This window comes from Heptranchias perlo, chromosome 24 (genome assembly GCF_035084215.1).
Source record: "Heptranchias perlo isolate sHepPer1 chromosome 24, sHepPer1.hap1, whole genome shotgun sequence".
Taxonomy (NCBI): domain Eukaryota; kingdom Metazoa; phylum Chordata; class Chondrichthyes; order Hexanchiformes; family Hexanchidae; genus Heptranchias; species Heptranchias perlo.
Genome location: NC_090348.1, coordinates 3,121,229 through 3,145,104, shown reverse-complemented (window position 1 = coordinate 3,145,104; position 23,876 = coordinate 3,121,229). Strand labels below are relative to the sequence as shown.

Sequence of the window (23,876 nt, the reverse complement as noted above, 5' to 3'; positions counted from 1 at the left end):
GTGGCACTTTATCAAACGCTTTTTGAAAGTCCATGTACACCACCTCAAAGGCATTGTCCTCATCGACCCTCTCTGTTACCTCTTGGAAAAAACTCAATCAAGTTAGTTAAACACGAATTGCCTTTAACAAATCTGTGCTGCGTTTCCCTAATCAATCCACTCTTGTCCAAATGACTGCTAATTCTGTCCCGGATTATTGTTTCTGAAAGTTTCCCCGCCACCGAGGTTAAAATGATTGGCCTGTAGTTGCTGGGTTTACCCTTACACCCTTTTTTAACAAGGGTGTAATATCTCCAGTCCTCTGGCACCACCCCCCGTATCTAAGGATGTTTGGAAGATTATGGCCAGTACCACCGCAATTTCCACCCTTACTTCCCTCAGCAACCTAGGATGCAACCCATCCGGACCAGATGACTTATCTACTTTAAGTACAGCTAGCCTTTCAAGTACCTCCTCTTTATCAATTTTGATCCAGTACCTCAACTACATCTTCCTTTACTGAGACTTTGGCAGCATCTGGCAGTACCTCAGCCATGCCCCCTGCCTCCATGAGTAGATCTCCTTTTTCGTACCTAATCATCCCCACCCCTCCTCTTACTACCCATTTACCATTTATATGCGTATGGAAGACTTTTGGATTCCCTTTCATGTTGGCCGCCAGTCTATACTCATACTCCCTCTTTGCCCCTGTTATTTCCTTTTTCACTTCCCCTCTGAACTATCTATATTCAGCCTGGTTCTCACTTGTGTTATCAACCTGACATCTGTCATACGCCCCTTTTTTCTGCCTCATCTTACTCTCTATCTCTTTTGTCATCTAGGGAGCTCTGGCTTTAATTGCCCTACCTTTCTCCCTCGAGGGAATGTCCCTAGACTGTACCTGAACCATCTCCTCCTTAAAGGCCGCCCATTGTTTAATTACAGTTTTGCCTGCCAATCTTTGATTCCAATTTACCCGGGCCAGATCTGTTCTCATCCCACTGAAATTGGCCCCCCTCCAATTGAGTATTTTTTTACTTTAGAGTGGTCCATGTCCTTTTACATAGCTATTCTAATCTTTATGATTCTGTGATCGCTGTTCCCGAAATGTCCCCCCAATCACATTTGCTCCACTTGGCCCGCCTCATTCCTCGTTGGGTCAGAAACGTACTGGTCAAGAAAGTTTTCCTGAACACACTTCAAAAATTTCTTCCCTTCTTTGCCTCTTATATTATTACTATTCCAATCTATATTAGGATAGTTGAAGTCCCCCATTATCACGACTCTATGGCTTTTGCACTTCTATGTAATTTCCCTGCAAATTTGCTCCTCTATATCCTTCCCACTAGTTGTTGGCCTATAGAATACACCCAGTGGTGTAATGGCACCTCTATTGTTTCTTAACTCTAACCAAAAAGATTCTGTCCTTGAGCCCTCCAGGACATCCTCTCTCTCCAGCACTTCAATATTCTCCTTGATCAATACTGCCACTCCCCCTCCTTTCTTCCCTTCCCTACCTTTCCTGATCATCTTGTATCCAGGGATATTTAGTACCCAAACCTGTCCTTTTTTGAGCCAGGTCTCCGTTATCGCCACACCATCATGTGGCTAATTGCGCCTGCAGCTCACCAACCTTGTTTAACACACTTTGTGTGTTTACACACATGCACTATAAACCTATCTTAGACTTTCTTGAACTATCTCTTAGTTTGGTCCCATCCAGTATCGTACTATTTCTTGCTCTAGTGCTATCTTTCTCTCCCAATCCTGTGTGCACCTTGTTTCCCCTTTCCAGAGCTACATCCTGGTGCCCATTCCCCTGCCAAGTTAGATTAAACCCTCCCCCGCCCCCCGCACCAACAGTACCAGCGTACTTCCCCACGAGGACATTGGTCCCAGTTCTGTTGAGATGCAACCCGTCCGGCCTGTACAGGTCCCATCTCCCCCAGAACTGGTCCCAATGCCCCAGGAAACTAAAGCCCTCCCTCTTGCACCATATCTCCAGCCACGCATTCATCTGCTCTATCCTCCTGTTTCTATACTCGCTAGCGTGTGGCACCGGGAGTAATCCGGAGACTACTACCTTTGAGGTCCTACTTCTTAATCTCTTTCCGAACTCTTTAAAATCTGCCTGCGAGACCTCATCCCTCTTTCTACCTATGTCGTTGGTACCGATATGGACCACGACCTCTGGCTGTTCACTCTCCCCCTCCAGAATGTTCTGCATCCGCTCAGTGACATCCTTGACCCTGGCACCAGGGAGGCAACATATCATCCTGGACTCACATCTGCGGCCGCAGAAACCCCTGTCTGCTCCCCTAACTATTGAATCCCCGATCTCTATCGTTCTTTTGACCTTCCCCCTCCCCCCCATACAGCTGTGCCATCTATGGTGCTGAGGTCTTGGCTCTGGCTGCACTCCGCAGCGGAACCCTCTCCCTCTCCTTCACTCAGAACTGAATACCGGTTGGAGAGCGAGATGCCCTCACAGGTCTCCTGCACCACCTGCCTACTTCTCCTTGTCTGTCTGGCGGTCACCCAGTCTTTCTCTGCCTGCGCTTTCTTAAACTGTGGGGTGACCACCTCCTGAAACGTGCTATCCACATAGCTCTCAGCCTTGCAGATGCACTGTAGTGATGCCAGCTGCTGCTCCGAAACCAGGTGCTCGAGCTCCTCCTGCTAGCAACACTTCCTGCACCTGTGGTTGTCCAGGACATGGGAAGCCTCCTGGAGTTCCCACATGGCACACGATGAGCATTCCATGGGAGTGAGGTGCCCTGCCATGCCTCAATTTATTGTATTATTAACTAAACTTAACTGAATATAAACTAAAGACTAAAGAAAGAATTATGAAACAGTTTGGGGTGTTTTTCTATGTTAAAAGCACTACATAAAGGCAAGTTGTCATTTAGGATGTCACTGTTCACAGTGTTAAAGAGAAGATAAACTTTTACATATCTGGAAAAGAGGAAGCAGTACAGAGAGAAGAAAACAGAGTAGTGAGTGAAATTGGGTTGAAGCATGTGCTTCAGCATTTGAAAATAGTCCGAACAGTGGTGTGTGACAATCCCAAATGACTGGCATAAACCAGAGCTGGTATATCAGTGTGTGTGGTATAAATCACAGAAAGTTGCTAATAAGTTACTAATGCCCTCAACTGTTCCTTTTACTTTTTTACCCACTGAAGAGTCACTGAATTCTGAAAGCAGCAGGCAAGAAAGCAGTGGTGCTGGTGCAAATTATGGCATTACCATTTCAACAGGTAACTTCAAATGGAACAACGTGGAAATCAACAAACATAATTTGTATTGTAGTGTAATGAATGAAAATGTGGGGAAAAATGGATGGGAATTAAGAAAAACTATTAGCAGATAGTATTATTTTTATTAGATACCGGAGTGGTAATTTTATAATATGAGTGGTTGAATGGCCTACTCCTGTTCCTATAGCCACTGTTTTTTTAACCGTTATACTATAGGCTATGAGGAAGGTAAATTGAATCCAATTCTGGATGTTTCTGAAATTCAGAGAAACTGGTTAATGACTAGTTCATAACGCTTTTAGATATTGCGTAGTACCTTTTCATTTTTGTCCAATCAGAGGCAGACATTATCAAGAACGTCAAGAAGAACGAGGTGTTGAAGGCTCTATTTCTAATCCAAAAAGTGATGTCACTCTACAGTAAAGGACAGGACCGTGCTTCCAAAAACCGCCTTCTTGAGGTAATCATGTCTATATGCAGAAAGCATTGCTTAAAAATCCATAATTTCTTTGTTGATTTATAAAACTGACAGACATTCAGAAAGTTTGATGTCTATTCAGATGTTACCACAAACCCGTATGATTTTTGTAGTATTTAGTTATTAGAATTTTATTTTATTGTTATTCATGAAGTATGGTGGTATAACTGTTTGTGATCAAAAAAGCTTTTTTAGCTGAACTTTCATACATTTTAAATGCTCCTTGCAGTGCACAAACTGGTTGACACATTTGCCTGCAAAACAACAGTGATTACACTTCAAAAAAGCAGCTCATTGGCTGTGAAGCACTTTGGAACTTCCTGAGGATGTGAAAGATACGATATGAATGTTGTTCTTTTTTCTTCTTTCTTGCATAAATCTATTAAATTTCAATCAGGAGGCTGATGTAACATCACACTCTTTTAGCAAGCTAGTACAAAGTATCCAAACTTTTTAAAAGCATCTCGTATTCAATCTTAGAGGTGTATACGCAGCAGCACTGATTTTGATGTGAGACTTCAGTGGTATATTTGTATGTTAATTTCAACTGGTTCTTACAAGCAGTTGTTACAAAGCTTTTGAATAGGTCTAAAAAAAACCCAATAATTACCTTTAGTGGATGTACATTTAAAAATTACTCCTCAAATTTGCTTGAAGTACACATGTGGCGAGGCTGTGTGAGAACAGAGTTAGACTGAGCTCTGGTAGCCCTGATGGTAAACACTCACTAATACATGAAGAATTGGCTCCAGGCTGAGGTCCTTGATGACCACTTCAGCTCTTGGAACCATTTCCCAGAATTTTGCTGCCTTTTAGAAAAGGGTAAAGGAAAAAAATTAGATGAAAATTTGAGAGGGTGAATTTTGATAAGAATTGTGATTAATGGTTCTTTAATTTTTCTCTGCCGTACTGGTCTGTGATTTTTGATATCTGATCATCTCCCATGGCATTGATTATGGTAAGCCAGAGAACACACAATTTTATGACAAGTGCGTTATAGTTATAATAGCATGCGCTCTCTTATCTTTCTGTATCTCTCTCTCTTTTTCACACATACATACGCTCTCACTCTCCAAAGCCCCTTCTCTCCTACACACACATTCTCACTCTCTCTCCTAAACAACAGCTTTCATTTATATAGCGTCTTTAATGTAGTAAAACAACATGGGGCTTCACAGGAGCATTATCAAACAAACTTTGACACCGAACCACAGGTGACCAAAAGCTTAGCCAAAGAGGTAGGTTTTAAAGAGCATCTTACAGGAGTAGAGAATGGTAGAGAGGCAGAAAGGTTGAGGGAAGGAAATCCAGAGTTTTGGGCCTAGGCAGCTGAAGGCACAGCCGCCAATGGTGGAGCGATTAAAATCGGGATGCACAAGAGGCCGGAATTGGAGCAGCGCAGAGATCTCGGAGGGTTGTAGGGCTGGAGGAGGTTTCAGTGATAGGGAGGGGTGAGGCCAAGAAGTGATTTGAAAACAAGGATGAGAATTTTAAAATCGAGGCATTGCTGGATTGGAGCACAGGGATGATGGTTGAACGGGACTTGGTCCGAGTTAGGATGAGGGCAGCAGAGTTATGGATGAGTTCAAGTTTATGAAGGGGGGAAGATGGGAAGCCAGCCAGGAGAGCATTGGAATAGTCAAGTCTAAAGGTACAAAAGACATGGATGAGAGTTTCAGCAGTAGACGAGTTGAGGCAGGTGTGGAGACGGGCGATGTTATGTGATTGTAAGTAGGCGGTCTTGGTGATGGAGTGGATATGGGGTCGGAAGCTCATCTCAGGGTCAAATAAGATGCCAAAGTTGCGAACGGCCTGGTTCAGCCTCAGACAGAGGGTTAGAATCGGTGGCCAGGGAATGGAGTTTATGGTGGGGACCAAAGACAACGGCTTCGATCTTCCCAATATTTAGTTGGAGGAAATTTCTGCTCATGGACAAGTAGCGTGACAAATCAGAGACAGCAGAGGGGTTGAGAGAGATGGTGGTGAGGTAGAGCTGGGAGTCGTCAGCGTACATGTGGAACCTGACGTATTTTCAGATGATGTCCCTGAGGGTCAGCATGTATATGAGAAATAGGAACTCCAGAGGTAACGGTGTACATACACACACATACACCCTCTTCTTTCCTAAACACACATCCTCTCTCTCTGCCTCTCTCACTGTCAAACCCCGTTCTCCCCTGAACAGGGCAGAGGCATTAGCCAAACCATCTTCAGCGTCAATAATCTTTCTTCCAAAATATAATCAGGCATGGGGTTGTTTGATAATGATCCCTAGTGTTCAGCTCCATTTGCAATTCCTCCAATAATGCAACAGCCCATGCCAGCCTAGAGCAGGACATGGACAATATCCAGACTTGGGCTAATAAGTGACAGGTAACATTTGCACCAGGTAATTGTTCATGTAATGTTCATCTTAAACAAGAGAAAGCCCAACCACCTCCCCCTAATTTTCAATGCTACCATCTTGAGGAATCCCCCACCATCAACATCTTGGGGGTCACCACTGACCAGACGCTTAAATGGATCAGTCATATCCCAACATGGCGACAGGAGCAGAGCAGAGCAGAGGCTGGGTACTCTGTGACGAGTGGATCACTTCTTGGCCTCTTACAGCCTCTTCATATCTACAAGGCTGAAGTCAGGAGTATAATCTAATACTCACCATTTGGCTGAACGTGTGCAACTTCAGAAGTGCTCAAGAAGCTTGATAGTATCCAGGAGAAAGCAGATTGTTTGATTGGTGCCCCTACCACTGGGCACGCTATTCACTCCCTCCATCCCCAGAGAATTGTGGCTGCATATATTGCCGTTGTTTCATTGTCGCTAAGTCAATATCCTGGAATTCCCTACTTAACATCATCATGGAAACATCATCAGCTCAAAGACTGCAGAGGTTCAAGAAGGTGGCCCACTGTTATTGTCTCATGGCAACAAGGGATGGGCAATAAATGCGAATTTTCAATGTCACCTATATCCCATGACCAATTTTTAAAAATTGTTGTGATGTGTCTGTCTCAGCCCCTGCCTCAGCCCAACTGCTACTGAAACACTCATCCATGCGTTTGATACCTCCAGACTCGATTATTCCAAGGCTCTCCTGGCCGACCCCACCTCTTCCATCCTCCATAAACTTAAGTTCATCCAAAACTCTGCTGCCCATATCCTAACTCGCTCTAAGTCCTGTTCACCCATCACTCCTGGTTCCCAGACCAACAATGCCTGTATTTTAAAATTCTCATCCTTGTGTTCAAATCCCTCCATGGCCTCGCTCCTCCCTATCTCTGTAACCTTCTCCAGCCCGACAACCCTCTGAGAACTCTGCTTTCCTCCAACTCTGGCCTCTTGTGCATCCCCCACTTCCTTTGTCCCACCGTTGTCGGCCGTGCCTTTAGTCATCTAGGCCCTAACCTCTGGAATTCCCTCCATAAACCTCTCCGTCTCTCGCCTCCTTTAAGATGCCACTTAAAACCTACATCTTTGACCAAGCTTTTTTTCACCTGTTCTAATGTTTCCTTGGCTCATTGTCAGTTCGTTGTCTGATTACGTTCCTGTGAAGCATCTTGGGACCTTTTACTATATTAAAGGCACTATATAACTGCAAGTTTTTGTTGTAAAAACATGTTGTGATACAAAGTCAATACCTCTGAAATATGTCTTTTTGGGGGTTTTGTTCAATATCTCCTTACTGAACAGTTGTCTCCTTAAGCAGACTTCTTCTGATATACCCTCAAAGCAATGACGTGATCTAGACTCTGGAATCTAGTGGAATGGGTACCTCCTAGCTTCTCTCATTACCTTTTCTTCCCATTCCTGTTCTGTCTCCATCATTAGTGCATATATGGGAATGTCCACAACGAACCCGATGATAAGGGCTCAATGAATGAAGGATGCGGGGAAAAAGAATTCCCTGCCTGAAACTGCTGAAAGGCAGAATGTAGAATCTTAGAAGCGCAGCACAAAAAAAATCAAATCATTCCAGTCAAAGCTAAGTTATCAGAACACGTTTCTGGACAGTCAGACCATGCGAACTCAACCAGTTCCTAGTTTGGCAAGTCATTCATGCCTCTTTTATGCCGGCTTGAGTTAAGCCAGTTGGAATATTGGCTTAAATAACAGAATTTTTGATAGATCCGGTTATTTTCTCATTGTAATGGCATACCTACAGTGTAGGGACCCTTGAACGGCATAAAAGAAAGAGGAAATTATGAAGTGACTTATGCCATTAATTATGACACTCCATATTTTCCTGGGACTTCTGCCGTTACCCTCGCGAAAATAGTGAGAAGGTATATTTCATAGCTCCACCCCCATTGAAATCAATGGTGAGTGACAGTTTCCTGCAATTTAATCCTGTTTTCTCGCCACTGCCACTTAAAAATAATGGTCTAAGTGGCCTGGCGGTGGTATGATAGTGACTTTATAGTGCATTCACTGAATCAGACTTTTACTTTCAATTGATGCTGAAAATAATTTTGAGCTCTTAAAGAATCTGGCCTCGAAATTCGATCGCGCCATGCCCATTTTCCAGGCATTTATAAGCACCAACCTTTAACATTCTCTCCCTCTACCACCGGCGCACCATGGCTGCAGTGTGTACCATCTACAAGATGCACTGCAGCAACTCACCAAGGCTTCTTCGACAGCACCTCCCAAACCCATGACCCCATCACCTCAAAGGACAAGGGCAGCAGGCACATGGGAACAACACCACCTGCACGTTCCCCTCCAAGTCACACACCATCCTGACTTGGAAATATATTGCCATTCCTTCATCGTCGCTGGGTCAAAATCCTGGAACTCCCTATCTAACAACACTGTGGGAGTACCTTCACCACATGGACTGCAGCGGTTCAAGAAGGCGGCTCACCACCATCTTCTCAAGGGCAATTAGGGGTGGGCAATAAATGCTGGCCTTGCCAGCGATGCCCACATCCCATGAATGCATAAAAAAGAATGGCAGGCAGGAAGCACAGGCCATTACGAGCTGGAAATGTACCACCCACCCCCCCCATACTGCATTGTGCTTCTCCGAAGGCATCCAGGGTGCACACGAGAAATCTTTAAATCAATGGATAACTTATGTATAAAAGGGTCCTATGCTTGTAGGATCCTTTTGTGATATTGGGCTGCCCGGTGCCTGATTCGCCATATGATAAACTTGCTCAGCAACTCGTGGCGTTAACAGGCAGGAAGGACCCTTCACTTGCGCTATTTAAAGGGATCATCCACTACTTACAGGTTAGTTGCTGATTTGAGACTTGAAGTTGTTAGTTAACTTCTGGGCGTTTTTTTGGCCTGTTATCTGACTCTAGAAACTTATTTTTGCATGCTGAGAAGATTTTGCTGATGTTACACTATTTTTGGCTACCTTCCAAACAGTTTGACTGCAATCATTGATGATCTGGTCGGCCTGCCTTTGAGGCTAGAGGACGAAGGGGAGCAGCAAGGAAGATGGGAGAGAGCAGGAGCAGCTGGGAGGAGGGAGGAGGAGGGCAGTGTGCAGGAGGCCATACCCACAGCGGGTCTTCAGGGAGCACCTCTCCTACATTAACTTCACTGAGCAGCAATGTCTCAGGCGCCTTTGCTTCACCAAGGAGGCTGTCACCGAGCTATATCACCTGCTGCAGCCAGAACTTGAGCCTTGCACCAGAGCATGGATAGCACTGCCTGCGGCTGTCACCACGGTCCTTAACTTTTATGCCACGAGCTGCATTCAGGCTGCAGCAGGTAACTTCAGTGACATCTCATAGTTTGCAGTCCACTGCTGTATCAGGGAGGTCACTGAGGCGCTCTACACAAGGATGGACAGTTACATTACTTACATGGACAGAGCGAAGCAGGATAAGAGAGCACTAGGCTTCATCCGCATAGCAGGCTTCCCCAGGATGGAAGGTGCCATAGACTGCATCCACATTACCTTGAATGCTCCCCACAATCAGCTTGGTATTTTGATAAAGTCCAGCTGGTTTGTGACCACAGGCGTGTGCCCATTTCCCTGGCAGCAGTCAAGACTCATTCATCATGTGCCAGTCCTCTGAGTATTACAGCCAAGCTGTCAGGTTACAGGCTACCGGGCGACAAGGGCTATCCCCTCCGGACATGGCTCATGTCTCCTGTCAGGAACCCGGGCACACTAACACCAAATCCAGAACAAAAAACAAATTTATCAAAGACCTCAATTCCATCTATAGCTAGCTGTTAACAGAATTAATTATGAATCACCCTTAGTTAGAACATAAGAACACAAGAACATAAGAAATAGGAGCAGAGGAGGCCAATCGGCCCCTCGAGCCTGCTCCGCCATTCAATAAGATCATGGCTGATCTGATCCTAACCTCAAATCTAAAGAACACAAGAAGTAGGAGCAGGACCCGGCCACTCAGCCCCTGGGCCCGCTCCGTCACCCATAGGGCCTTGACCGATCCGAACTCAGCTTCATGTCCAATTTCCTGCCCGCTCCCCGTAACCCCTAATTCCCTTTACTTCTAGGAAACTGTCTATTTCTGTTTTAAATTTATTTAATGATGTAGCTTCCACAGCTTCCTGGGGCAGCAAATTCCACAGACCTGCTACCCTCTGAGTAAAGAAGTTTCTCCTCATCTCAGTTTTGAAAGAGCAGCCCTTGATTCTAAGATTATGCCCCCTAGTTCTAGTTTCACCCATCCTTGGGAACATCCTTACCGCATCCACCCGATCAAGCCCCTTCACAATCTTATATGTTTCAATAAGATCGCCTCTCATTCTTCTGAACTCCAATGAGTAGAGTCCCAATCTACTCAACCTCTCCTCATATGTCCACCCCTCATCCCCGGGATTAGCCGAGTGAACCTTCTTTGTACTGCCTCGAGAGCAAGTATGTCTTTTCTTAAGTATGGACACCAAAACTGTATGCAGTATTCCAGGTGCGGTCTCACCAATACCTTATATAACTGCAGCAATACCTCCCTGTTTTTATATTCTATTCCCCGAGCAATAAAAGCCAACATTCCATTGGCCTTCTTGATCACCTGCTGCACCTGCATACTAACATTTTGATTTTCTTGCACGAGGACCCCCAGATCCCTTTGTACTGCAGTACTTTCCAGTTTCTCGCCATTAAGATAATAACTTGCTCTCTGATTTTTCCTGCCAAAGCGCATAACCTCACATTTTCCAATATTGTATTGCATCTGCCAAATCTCCGCCCACTCACCCAGCCTGTCTATATCCCACTGCAGGTTTTTTATGTCCTCCTCACTCTCTACTTTCCCTCCCATCTTTGTATCATCTGCAAACTTTGATATGTTACACTCGGTCCCCTCCTCCAAATCGTTAATATAGATTGTAAAGAGTTGGGGACCCAGCACCGACCCCTGCGGAACACCACTGGCTACTGGTTGCCAGTCGGAGAATGAACCATTTATCCCAACTCTCTGCTTCCTGTTGGACAACCAATCCTCCACCCATGCCAGAATATTACCCCCAATCCAGTGATTCTTTATCTTGAGCAATAATCTTTTATGTGGCACCTTGTCGAATGCCTTCTGGAAGTCTAAATACACTACGTCCACTGGTTCCCCTTTATCCACCCTGTACGTTATGTCCTCAAAGAACTCAAGCAAATTTGTCAGACATGACTTCCCCTTCATAAAGCCATGCTGACTTTGTCCTATTAAATTATGTTTATCTAAATGTTCCGTTACTGTCTCCTTAATAATAGACTCCAAAATTTTACCCACCACAGATGTTAGGCTAACTGGTCTATAATTTCCAGCCTTCTGCATAGTGTGCCTTTTTAAATAAGGGTGTTACATTAGCAGTTTTCCAATCTGCCGGGATCTTTGCTGAGTCCAGAGAATTTTGGAAAATTATGACCAAAGCATCCACAATCCCTACTGCCACTTCCCTCAAGACCCTAGGATGTAAGCCATCAGGTCCAGGGGATTTATCCGCCTTGAGTCCCATTATTTTACTGAGTACCAATTCCTTAGTGATTTTAATCGTATTTAGCTCCTCCCCCTCTAGAGCCCCCTGTTTGTCCAGTGTTGGGATATTCTTAGTGTCCTCTACCGTAAAGACTGAAACAAAATATTTGTTCAGCATTTTTGCCAGCTCCATGTTTCCCATCATTAATTTCCCAGTCTCATCCTCTAAGGGACCTACGTTTGCCTTAGCCACCCTTTTTCTTTTTATATAACTGTAGAAACTCTTGCTATCTGTTTTTATATTTTTTGCTCATTTATTTTCATAATCTATCTTCCCTTTCTTAATCAATCCTTTAGTTACTTTTTGCTGTCTTTTGAAGACTTCCCAATCTTCTATCCTCCCACTAAGTTTGGCTACCTTATATATCCTTGTTTTTAGTCGGATACTATCCTTAATTTCTTTACTTAGCCACGGATGGCTGTCATTTCTTTTACACCCTTTTTTCCTCAGTGGAATATATATTTTTTGAAAGTTGTAAAATAACTCCTTAAATGAACACCACTGCTCATGTACCGTCTTACCCTTTAATCTATTTTCCCAGTCCACTTTAATCAATTCCGCTCTCATACCATCATAGTCTCCTTTATTCAAGCTCAGTACGCTTGTTTGAGAACCAATCTTCTCACCCTCTAATTGGATATGGAATGTAACCATGTTATGGTCACTCATTCCAAGGGGATCTTTAACTGGGACATTATTAATTAATCCTGGCTCATTACACAGGACCAGGTTAAGGTTGCTTGCCCCCTTGTAGGATCAGTTACATACTGCTCAAGAAATCCATCCCTAATACACTCTTGTCCTATATGCTCGTTTCCCTATCCTTGTGTGCCAATGAAGTGTTTCCTCAGTGGCGACAGGTTGGGAGGTGGAGGCTGCTGAACTTCCATTGAGCATACTTCAGATGGCCGTGGTGGGGTACCCCGAGCAGCTCAGTTCCTTGAGGGCCTGGCTACAGACTGCAGCATCTTGGCGTGGGCCGGGGTAGTCTGGCCCAGCTGGCTGTGTGGCACTAACAAGGGCATTGGCAGAGTGGGCGGCAGGCGAGTAGGCATGCTGTCATCCTAAGAGTGGACAGCAACTGCCTCTCCCATGGAGCCAAGGCCAAGCACCTGGGACTGCACCTCAGCACTCCTGGAGCTCTGCGTGAGAACAGAGTGCAGGAGTGACGTAATGCTGTGTGTAAGCCCCTGTCAATGCTGGCCCCCAAAGTTTGAGCTTCCATGGCAGCTGTGGGAGCTGTCAGGAGAAGCTCCATGATATGTGTGTGGGGGGTGCGGGGGGGTGCCCACTGTCGTGTTGATGGAGCTGATGGTCTCCATGTTCTGTGCAAAACCTTAACACAAGTTGTAGCAGGACTCCTGCATGTTCTGTGACATCATACGTAAGCTTGCTGGCTAGCTGCATTTAGAATAGAGCAGAGAGAGAAGAGGCTGGTGAAAGTAGCTGCAGTTTGTCATGCAGATGAGGTAGAAGTAAGAAGGGAAAAAGAGGATAACATCTGCAGAAACCATGTGCGCCATCTCCTCCAGCATTGCCAGTCACTACGGTCATGACTTTGCCACTGTCCATGATGGCCAACACGTTTTCTTCGAGGCGAGAGTGTGTGCAGGCAGGTTTGGCCTCCTCCCTGGTAGCCACCTGTCTGGAGTTGTGGGCGCCTACTTTTGCAAGAAGGAAGGCAGTGTGTTGGTGAGAGTCTTGGAGAATGTGCCTGTCATGGTGAGTATCTGGTATGCAGTGTGTCACATGTGAAGTGTGGGGAAGTGAGGGTTGCGAAAGTGGTGAGTATGAATATGAGGAGAAGGAGGTGTAGTGAAGTGTGGTGCAGTGATTGTAGCAGTGTGAAGGGAAGCAGTAGAGGGAGTATTGTGAGTCGTGAGGCTGGAGGTGTAAGTAGGAACATAGGAACAGGAGTAGGCTATTCAGCCCCTCGTTCCTGCTCCGCCATTTGATAAGATCATGGCTGATCTGTGATCTAGCTCCATATACCTGCCTTTGGCCCATATCCCTTAATACCTTTGGTTGCCAAAAAGCTATCTATCTCAGATTTAAATTCAGCAATTGAGCTGGTATCAATTGCCATTTGCAGAAGAGAGTTCCAAACTTCTACCACCCTTTGTGTGTAGAAGTGTTTTCTAATCTCGCTCCTGAAAGGTCTGGCTCTAATTTTTAGACTGTGCCCCCAACTCCGAGAATCCCCAACCAGCGGAAATAGTTTCTCTCTATCCACCCTATCCGTTCCCCTTAATATCTTATAAACTTTTATCAGATCACCCCTTAATCTTCGAAACTCCAGAGAATACAACCCCAATTTGTGTAATCTCTCCTCGTAACTTAACCCTTGAAGTCTGGGTATCATTCCAGTAAACCTACACTGCACTACCTCCAAGGCCAATATGTCCTTCCGAAGGTGCGGTGCCCAGAACTGCTCACAGTACTCCAGGTGCGGTCTAACCAGGGTTTTGTATAGCTGCAGCATAACTTCTGCCCTCTTGTACTCCAGTCCTCCAGATATAAAGGCCAGCATTCCATTAGCCTTCTTGATTATTTTCTGCACCTGTTCATGACACTTCAATGATCTATGTACCTAAGTCCCTTTGGACATCCACTGTTTTTAACTTTTTACCATTTAGAAAGTACCCTGTTCTATCCTTTTTTGATCCCAAGTGGATGACCTCACATTTGTCTACATTGAATTCCATTTGCCATAGTTTTGCCCATTCACCTAATCTATCAATATCCCTTTGTAATTTTATGTTTTCATCTACACTGCTTACAATACCATCAATCTTTGTGTCATCAGCAAACTTAGATATGAAATTTTCTATGCCTTCATCTAAGTCTTTAATAAATATTGTGAATAATTGAGGCCCCAAGACAGATCCCCGCGGGACTCCACTAGTCACATCCTGCCAACGTGAATACTTACCCATTATCCCGACTCTCTGTCGCCTTTCACTCAGCCAATTTCCTAACCAAGTCCGTACTTTTCCCTCGATTCCATGGGCTTCTAACTTAGCTAACAGTCTCTTATGTGGGACCTTATCAATTGCCTTCTGGAAGTCCATAAAAATAACATCCATTGACATTCCCCTGTCCACTACTTTAGTCACCTCTTCAAAAAAATCAATCAGGTTTGTCAGGCACGACCTACCTTTCACAAATCCATGCTGGCTCTCTCTGATTAACTGAAAATTCTCGAGGTGTTCAGTCACCTTATCCTTAATTATAGACTCCAACAATTTCCCCACAACAGATGTTAGGCTAACCGGTCTATAATTCCCCGGTTTCCCTCTCCTTTCTTGAAAAGCGGAGTGACATGTGCAATTTTCCAATCTAGAGGGACAGTTCCTGAATCTAGAGAACTTTGAAAGATTATAGTTAGGGCATCTGCAATGTGCTCACCTACTTCCTTTAAAACCCTGGGATGGAAACCATCTGGTCCTGGGGATTTGTCACTCTTTAGTGCTATTATTTTCTTCATTACTGTTGCTTTACTTATGTTAATTTTATCAAGACCCTGTCCCCGATTCAATGTCAGTTTTCTTGGGATTTCCGGCATGCTATCCTCTTTTTCTACTGTAAATACTGACGCAAAGTAGTTATTCAACATGTCCGCCATTTCCCCATTGTCAATGACAATATCCCCATTTTCAGTTTTTAAGGGGCCAACACTGCTCCTGACCACCCTCTTTTTCCTAATATAACTATAAAAGTTCTTCGTATTGGTTTTGATATCCCTTGCAAGTTTCTTTTCTTACTCTCTTTTTGTAGCTCTTACTATCTGTTTTGTGACCCTTTGTTGATTTTTGTATCTTTCCTATTCGCCAGGATCTGTGCCAGATTTTTGTATGCCCTTTCCTTACGTCTTATACTGTCCCTTACCTCTTTAGTTGTCCATGGCTGTTTTTTTTGGCAAGTAGTGTTCTTGCCCCTCAGGGGTATAAACCGGTTCTGTATCACGTTAAATGTTTCTTTAAACATTTCCCACTGATCATCAGTCGTTTTACCCATTAACAGATTTGCCCAGTTTACTGTGGACAGTCTCTGTCTCATCCCATTGAAGTTGGCCTTACCCAGTTCTAGAATCTTAGCAGCTGACTCACTTTTTTCCCTTTCAAACACTACATTGAACTCGATCATGTTATGATCGCTATTGGATAGATGTTCATGCACAGTTAAGCTGTTAACTAAATCTGATTCATTACTCATTACTAAATCTAGTATGGCTTGCCCCCTTGTTGCCTCCAGGACATACTGCTGTAGAAAACTATCCCGGACACACTCAAGAAATTCACTACCTTTCTGACAGTTGCTAGTCTGCTTTCCCCAATCTATGCGAAGGTTAAAGTCCCCCATTAAGACCACCAAGCCTTTCTTACACGCATGTCTAATCTCTGCATTTATACAATCTAGCACTTCAGAGCTGCTGCCAGGGGTCCTATACACAACTCCTACTATAATCTTAGATCCTTTCCTATTTCTCAATTCAACCCATAGGGTCTCTGTTGGCTGCTTACCTCTCATTATATCCTCCTTTATCATTGAATTGATTTAATCTCCAATCACTAAGGCTACTCCTCCCCCTCTTCCATTTTCCCTATTTCTCCTGTAGACCTTGTAACCCGGTATATTTAGTTCCCAATCCTGACCATCCTGCAGCCATGTCTCAGTAATAGCTATCATGTCATACCCTCCAATTTGAATTTGAACCTGTAGTTCATTTAATTTATTCCTTATACTCCGTGCATTTGTATATAGAACTCATGGTTGGGCCACACACCCTCGCCTGACCTTCAGCTTTGATGCTGGGATAATCGCCTTACGCCTTCTAGTTTTCACTTTATCTGTAGTGTCTAAAGTACACTTTCTGCTGCTCTACGCTTTTCCCTTTCACTTGTTCTTGAACAACTGTTTGTACTATTTGTTTTGTAAATTTCCCCTGGGTCTTTCCCTCTCTTGCTGCTCTCAACTTTACTCCCTTCTGACTCCCCGCTAAGGTTCCCATTCCCCTGCCCCTCTAGTTTAAACCTTCCCCAACAGCACTAGCAAACACCCCCGCAAGGGCTTTGGTCCCGGTCCTGCTCGGGTGTAACCCGTCTCGCTTGTACAGGTCCCACCTTCCCCAGAACCGGTCCCAGTGTCCCAGGAATCTAAATCCCTCCCTCCTGCACCATCCCTGCAGCCACGCATTCATCCTGTCTATTTTCCTGTTCCCATACTCACTAGCACGTGGCACTGATAGTAATCCTGAGATCACTACCTTTGAAGTCCTGCTTTTTAATTTATCTCCTAACTCCTTGAATTCACCTTGCAGGACCTCATCCCTTTTTTTACCTATGTCGTTGGTACCGATATGGACCACGACTACTGGTTATTCACCCTCTCCCTCCAGAATGCCCTGCAGCCGTTCCGTGACATCCTTGACCTAGCACCAGGGAGGCAACATACCATCCTGGAGTCACGTTTGCGGCCGCAGAAACGCCTATCTGTTCCCCTTACAATTGAATCCCCTATCACAATAGCCCTGCCACTCTTCTTCCTCCCCCCTGTGCAGCAGAGCCACCCGTGGTGCCATGAACTTGGCTCTTGCTGCTTTCCCCTGATAAGCCATCTCCCCCAACAGCATCCAAAGAAGAATATCTGTTTGAGAGGGAGATGGCCCCAGGGGACTCCTGCTGTACCTGCCTGGTCCTTTTACTCTGCCTGGCGGTCACCCATTTCCTTTTTGCCTGCGTAATCTTTACCTGCGGTGTGACCATCTCACTGAACGTGCTATCCACGATAGTCTCAGCATCGTGGATGCTCCACAACGAGTCCACCCGCAGCTCCAGCTCCGAAATGCGGTTTGCCAGTAGCTGCAGCTGGACACACTTCCTGCACACGTGGTCACCAGGGACACTGGTAGTGTACATGACTTCCCACATAGTGCAGGAGGAGCATATCATAGGTGCGAGCTCTGCTGCCATGACTTGCCTTAGATTTATCCTGCGTTCACCTCTCAGACTCTCCTCCTGCTCTCGGTCTCTCCTTTTATACTGTCCTCACCTCTCGGACTCTCCAGCCTCACCTGCGACGTCGCACAGTAGTTGTCTCTTGTTGCAGGTCTGCTGCTGCTTCTATCGCCACTCTCAGTCTTCTGCTGCTCAGGTCTGCTGCCGCTCTGCGAAAAATGTTAGGAAAAGCAAGGCAAAGCAGCACCTCCTTCCCTCACTTCACCGAACTCCCACACTTACCAAACTCTGAAGTGTTCACTCTGTGCTCCGCTGCACTCCGCTGAAAGTAAGAGAGCAGTATTCTTACCTTGACAACGCTGGTGAGATCATTGAACTTCTTTCAGGGTAGCAAATGTAACCCCACTATTTAAGAAAGGAGGGAGAGAGAAAATAGGGAACTACAGACCTGTTAACCTGACATCAGTCGTGGGGAAAATGCTAGGATCTACTGTAAAGGATGTAATAACAGGACACTTGGAAAATAATAATAGGATATGGCAGAGTCAACATGGATTTATAAAAGGGGAATTATGTTTGACAAACCTGTTGGAGTTCTTTGAGGATGTAACTCGTAGAATAGATAAAGGGGAACCAGTGGATGTGGTATATTTGTATTTTCAGAAAGCTTTTGATAAGGAGATTGGTGAACAAAGTTAGAGCATATGGAGTTGGGCGTAATATACTGGCATGGATTGAGAATTGGTTAACAGACAGAAAACAGAGAGTAGGAATAAATGGGTCTTTTTCAGGTTGGCAGACTGTGACTAGTGGGGTACTGCAGGTATTGGTGCTTGGGCCCCAGCTATTCATAATCTATATCAATGATTTGGATGAAGGGACCAAATGTAATATTTCCAAGTTTGCTGATGACACAAAACTAGGTGGGAATGTGAGTTGTGAGGAGGATGCAAAGAGGCTTCAAGGGGATATAGACAGGCAAGTGAGTGGGCAAGAATATGGCAGATGGAATAGGAATGTAGGAAGATAGGAACATAGGAACAGGAGTAGGCCATTCAGCCCCTCGTGCTTGCTGCACCATTTGATAAGATCTAATATAGAAAAATGTGAAGTTATCCTCTTTGGTAAGAAAAACAGAAATGCAGAATATTTTTTAAATGGTGAGAGATTGGGAAATGTTGATGCTCAAAGGGACCTGGTATACTTGCACATGAGTCACTGAAAACTAACATGCAGATGCAGCAAGCAATTAGGAAGGCAAATAGTATGTTAGCCTTTATTACAAGAGGATTTGATTACAGGAGTAAAGATGTCTTACTGCAATTATATAGGGCCTTGGTGAGACCACACCTGGAATATTGTGTACAATTTTGGTCTCCTACCTAAGAAAGGATATACTTGCCATGGAAGGAGTGCAACGAAGGTTCACCAGTCTGATTCCTGGGATGGTGGGATTGTCGTATGAGGAGAGATTGAGTAGACTAGGCCTGTATTCTCTAGAGTTTAGAAGAATGAGAGGTGATCTCATTGAAACATACAAAATTCTTACAGGGCTCGACAAGGTAGATGCAGGGAGGATATTTCCCCTGGCTGGGGAGACTAGAACCAGGGGTCAAAGTCTCAGAATAAGGGACTGAGATGAGGAGAAATTTCTTCACTCAGAGGCTGGTGAATCTTTGGAATTCTCTACCCCAGAGGGCTGTGGAGGCTCAGTCATTGAGTACATTCAAAACAGAGATTGATAGATTTCCAGATATTAAAGGCATCAAGGGATATGGGGATAGTGCAAGAAAATAGCGTTGAGGTAGAAGATCAGCCATGACCTTGTTGAATGGCGGAGCAGGCTCAAGGGGCCAGATGGCCTACTCCTGCTCCTATTTCTTTTGTTCTTATGTTCAGCATTGCAGCCATGTTCTGAGAACTAAGCTCCTGGTATTGACCTCTTCAGCGATGTCTTCCCATTGGCGGTGTAGTTGTTGCCTTTCTGCACCCTTGTGGGAACAGAATCTCCCTCCTCCCATCCACTGCCTGCACCAGGGCATCCAAAGCAGCATCCGAGAATCTGTGGGCACGATCTTCAGTTCCAGCAGCACTTCTGTGTTCAGAGGAGTTTCCTTTCTTCTGCAGCCAGAGTACACTTTTCCTTTAAGAGGTGCTGGCTCCTTTTAAGTACCGTCAGAAATGCTCGATTTCCGGCCCACCCAAACAAGTGTGCAGCCGATAAATATTACAAGTTGCCTGAGACAACACTAACAGGTATGAATCTGACCCCTGCGTGCACATTTTCTAGCATGATCGAATTTTGAGGCCTTTGTTTCCTTTCAGAGTACAAACAACAATGATTTCTGAGCTAAAGACATCGATGTTTCAGCAAAACACCTGAATCTGAAGCAATGAGATTGTGTTGCTCCAGATAAAAATAAACACCATAAAGGACCAGAGAGTTAATTTCACCAACAGGTGTACGTTTACCAGCCCTTATATAGTTCAAACTAAAACTAACCTCCAGAGAACATCATTTAATGGCCGTTCTGTAATGACTTGCCAGATTTTTTTTTTAATTGCCATTTCAATAGAACATACAGCTTAAATGAAACACCAAATAACTCAATGAAAATAAAACCAAAAGATGAAATGCAGCACGAGCAAGCTCAACATTCCGATTTTTATATATTTTTTATAATTGTACAAAGTGAAGCAGCTAAATGAAAATTACAATACAAAGTAGGAAAATTAAACTGGCGATCAATTCGTTCAACTTCCAATCCAATTCTGCATACATGATTTTTAAAAAATCAAGTCCATCAGAAGAGAAATAAAGAAGGTTGTTGTTGTTTCTCTTCTGTAAAGCTAAATCCCTTTTTTGGCCATTGGCTGCACCACTTCTAATTCGCCACTATTTTCCACTAAAATTTGGGGCGTGATCGTTGATGCGGCAAAATTTGGGTCATCAAGGTTACGACACAGTAATAGGCTGTTTGGTCCAACCAGTTTGTCGTTGTTTACCCTTGTAGGATTTCTGCTCACTCTTGTTCAGAACACAAAAGGTCAAGGATCAAGCAAGACACTGTGGTTATTTTCTAACTTTAACAATTATAATTTGGCATACAACGCAACAGTTTTTACCAGAAAGAAAGTTGTAACTTTTCATACAACTTTGTTCCTAGTGAGCACAACTCAGGACGGAGAGTTGATCTAGTTCTTTGCCTTGGGAGAAAAAGAAGGTTCCTTTCCTACGCCATCTTATCTGGACATCACATGTGATTCTCCTGAAAATCCTGGTAGAATGGGATCTTTTGTATGAACATATGAACAATGATGGACGGGAAAAGATCCTCTGGTCAATCCAATCTGTCCCACACAATTGCGACATATTGTGCATCACAATACATATACTCTCCACCCCAACAAAACCGTGTGCTCTCCTGGGAGAGGCGAAAAAAACAGATAGAAACCCAGGCCAAATTGGGGGTAAAAAATCTGGAAAAATCCTCTCCAACCCCCCCCCCCCCTCCCCAACCTAGGTAATCGAAACTAGTCCAGGAGATCACTTTGGCCATGATAATTCTATGCAGTACCTATCTTTTGTAAGAGGTGATCTCCACCCCAGCCAGTAACAGGTCAAGCCCTCGCTTGAAGGAATTCATTGTCGACTGCATGAGGCGGCAGCCTGTTCCAGAGGTCAACTATTCTCTCGGAAAAGAACCGCCTCCTGACATCTAACTTAAAATTGTGACCCCTGGTCCTCCCTATGTAATTGGAACAAACTGTCAACTCGAACACAATCTATTCCTTTCATCATCTTATAAACTACGATCACCCCTAAGGCTACGCTTCTCTAAAGTGTAGAGTCCCAGCTCATTTAGCCTGTCTTGACAACTAAGATGATTCCAGGGATGAGGGACTTTAGTTACGTGGATAGATTGGAGAAGCTGGGGTTGTTCTCCTTGGAACAGAGACGGTTGCAAGGAGATTTGATAGAGGTATTCAAAATCATGAAGGGTCTAGACAGAGTAGATAGAGAGAAACTGTTCCCATTGGCGGAAGGGTCAAGAACCATAGGGCATAGATTTAAGGTGATTGGCAAAAGGTAACATAAGGAAAAATGTTTTTACACAGTGAATGGTTAGGATCTGGAATGCACTGCCTGAGGGGGTGGTGGGGGCAGATTCAATCATGGCATTCAAAAGGGAATTGGATAAGTACTTGAAAGGAAAACATTTGCAGGGCCACCGGGAAAGGGCGAGGGAGTGGGACCAGCTGGAGTGCTCTTGCATAGAGCTGGCGCGGACTCGATGGGCTGAATGGCCTCCTTCCGTGCTGTAACCTTTCTATGATTCTATGATTCTAAGATGCGTTAATCTGGGAATTGGTCCAGCAGCCCTCCTCTGCATCCTTTCCAAAGCCTCTTTGGTTTTCTTTCAAATCTGCTGTTTGATCATCGTACATTGTGTGGGTTGATTTAAATATCAGTTTGCAGGCCATGCTTCTGTATCTCTGCAGCTGTCAGCATTATTTCTTCTTACCAGTTACTCAGGTTTTATCACTTACGAAGGCTTGCTTCAATCTTGCTGAAACATAGGATTCTCTCTCCAAACATCCTGGACAATAAGCAAAGACCATCATGCATCCTGATTTTGGTCACGCTGACAGTTCTGTGTTCTTTTACCAAGAAATCGAGGGTTTCAAGTCCATTATTTTAGTCTTCTTTAAAACAAGTATCAAAAGTCCATAACAAAAAGTCCAAAATCCTTCACCCTCCTCATTCCTCAATCTCACCTTGACAGTTGGAACATTGCATGCAGCTCTGGTCACAGGAAGGATATCAGAGCCTTGAAAAGGACAACAAACATTGACCAGAATGAAACGAGTGTTGAATATTTATTGTTATGAAGAAAGGCTTGAAAATTATGACTTTCTTCACTTGAACAAAGATGGTTAAGGGCTTTTGAAAGGTTTTGAGAGAATGAACAGTAATAGATAATTTCCAGCTGTTTAGTGATTTGGTAATAATGGGACCTAGACTCGGGAATATCACCAGAAGAAAAAGGGGAAAGCTGGGAGAACATTTTCACACAATGGTTATGATAGTATGGAATGCTTTACCACAAGTGGCGATTGAGGCATAGACCGGAACTTAATTTAAAAAGGAATTGGATATGTTTTTGAAATGGAACAATATAAAATGATATTTGGAGAAGGAAGGGAAATGGGATTGGAGCAGATAGCTCCAGTTGAAGAAGTGCTATGGGCTGAATTGACGACTGTGATTCTAGGACAGAATGAAGTACAGGTGCTCTAATCACACCACTCTGTCTTGCACTGAGAGAATCAAACTAATGCATGTTGGGATCCAGGGAATTGCAGCTACAGGTATTGTTAGTAATATTGTTCAGCAGGCAGAGTGATAGTTCAGAGAAGAATATTAACTCCATGTTTCGAATGGACTGCCCAACATCAAAAAAATGTAAGATTTGGACACAGGTTTGGTGAGAATTAATTAAGAGGTAGAGGTCTCTATATCCTGTTATTGAACTGTGGAGCTGACTCGATAGACTGAAATGTTTTACCTAGCCCTGTATATTTCTATGTTCCGAAGACGAGGCTTTCAATAGTGGTTGAGGCCTCCACGAAAACATTTATCAAATTATTGCAAAATACAGAAGACAAATTTATACGTGAATTTAATGATTGTGTAATGTGTAATTATTTATGCTTTGATTATTAGAAGTTTGTAAGAAATATAGTAGTGGATGAAAGCATTTTGAAAATATATTTTGAGCGACTTCATTGGTTAAGTTTCTGTTTTCATATTGGTAGATATTGCTCACTGTTAATAGTTAGAGTTCTGATTTGTTGTTTTATGAAGATTAAATGTATAGCAATCATTTACAAGAAATTTCCATGTAAGAAAATGTGCTGGTAAAGTGTGACTTGGGAATTGTGGTGGATAGGAAATACATAGGGCTGTAAATTGGGCTGTGTAGCGCGGCGCTACGCAGACTCCTAAGGACCCAAAATGGCACCCGAAATGCGCACGCACACTTCTACCGTGACATGCGATGGATGCCATATTGGTAAAAGCGTTCGCGCGCACGCAGATAACGAACGCCAGCAACATGTGAAGTAGGCAGAATATGCGGTACATCAGTGATTTAAAGGGACAAATGCGATTTTGGAACTCAGTGCTCCAGCCAACGTACTGTCTTAATCGCGCACGCCTGAACAGGTCTTA

At 44.1% G+C, this 23,876-nt stretch overlaps 1 protein-coding gene across 5 annotated transcripts in view; it reads left to right on the top strand.

Moving 5' to 3' along the window:
- Nucleotides 1-23,876, top strand: part of cfap54 (cilia and flagella associated protein 54) — a 443,819-nt gene that overhangs the window by 108,448 nt on the left and 311,495 nt on the right. For all 5 annotated transcript variants that reach the window (XM_068004603.1, XM_068004606.1, XM_068004607.1 and 2 more), the window contains 2 exons: nt 3,167-3,241; nt 3,580-3,701. In XM_068004603.1, the coding sequence (XP_067860704.1) occupies nt 3,167-3,241; nt 3,580-3,701 (197 nt within the window). The remainder of the gene's footprint in view (nt 1-3,166; nt 3,242-3,579; nt 3,702-23,876) is intronic.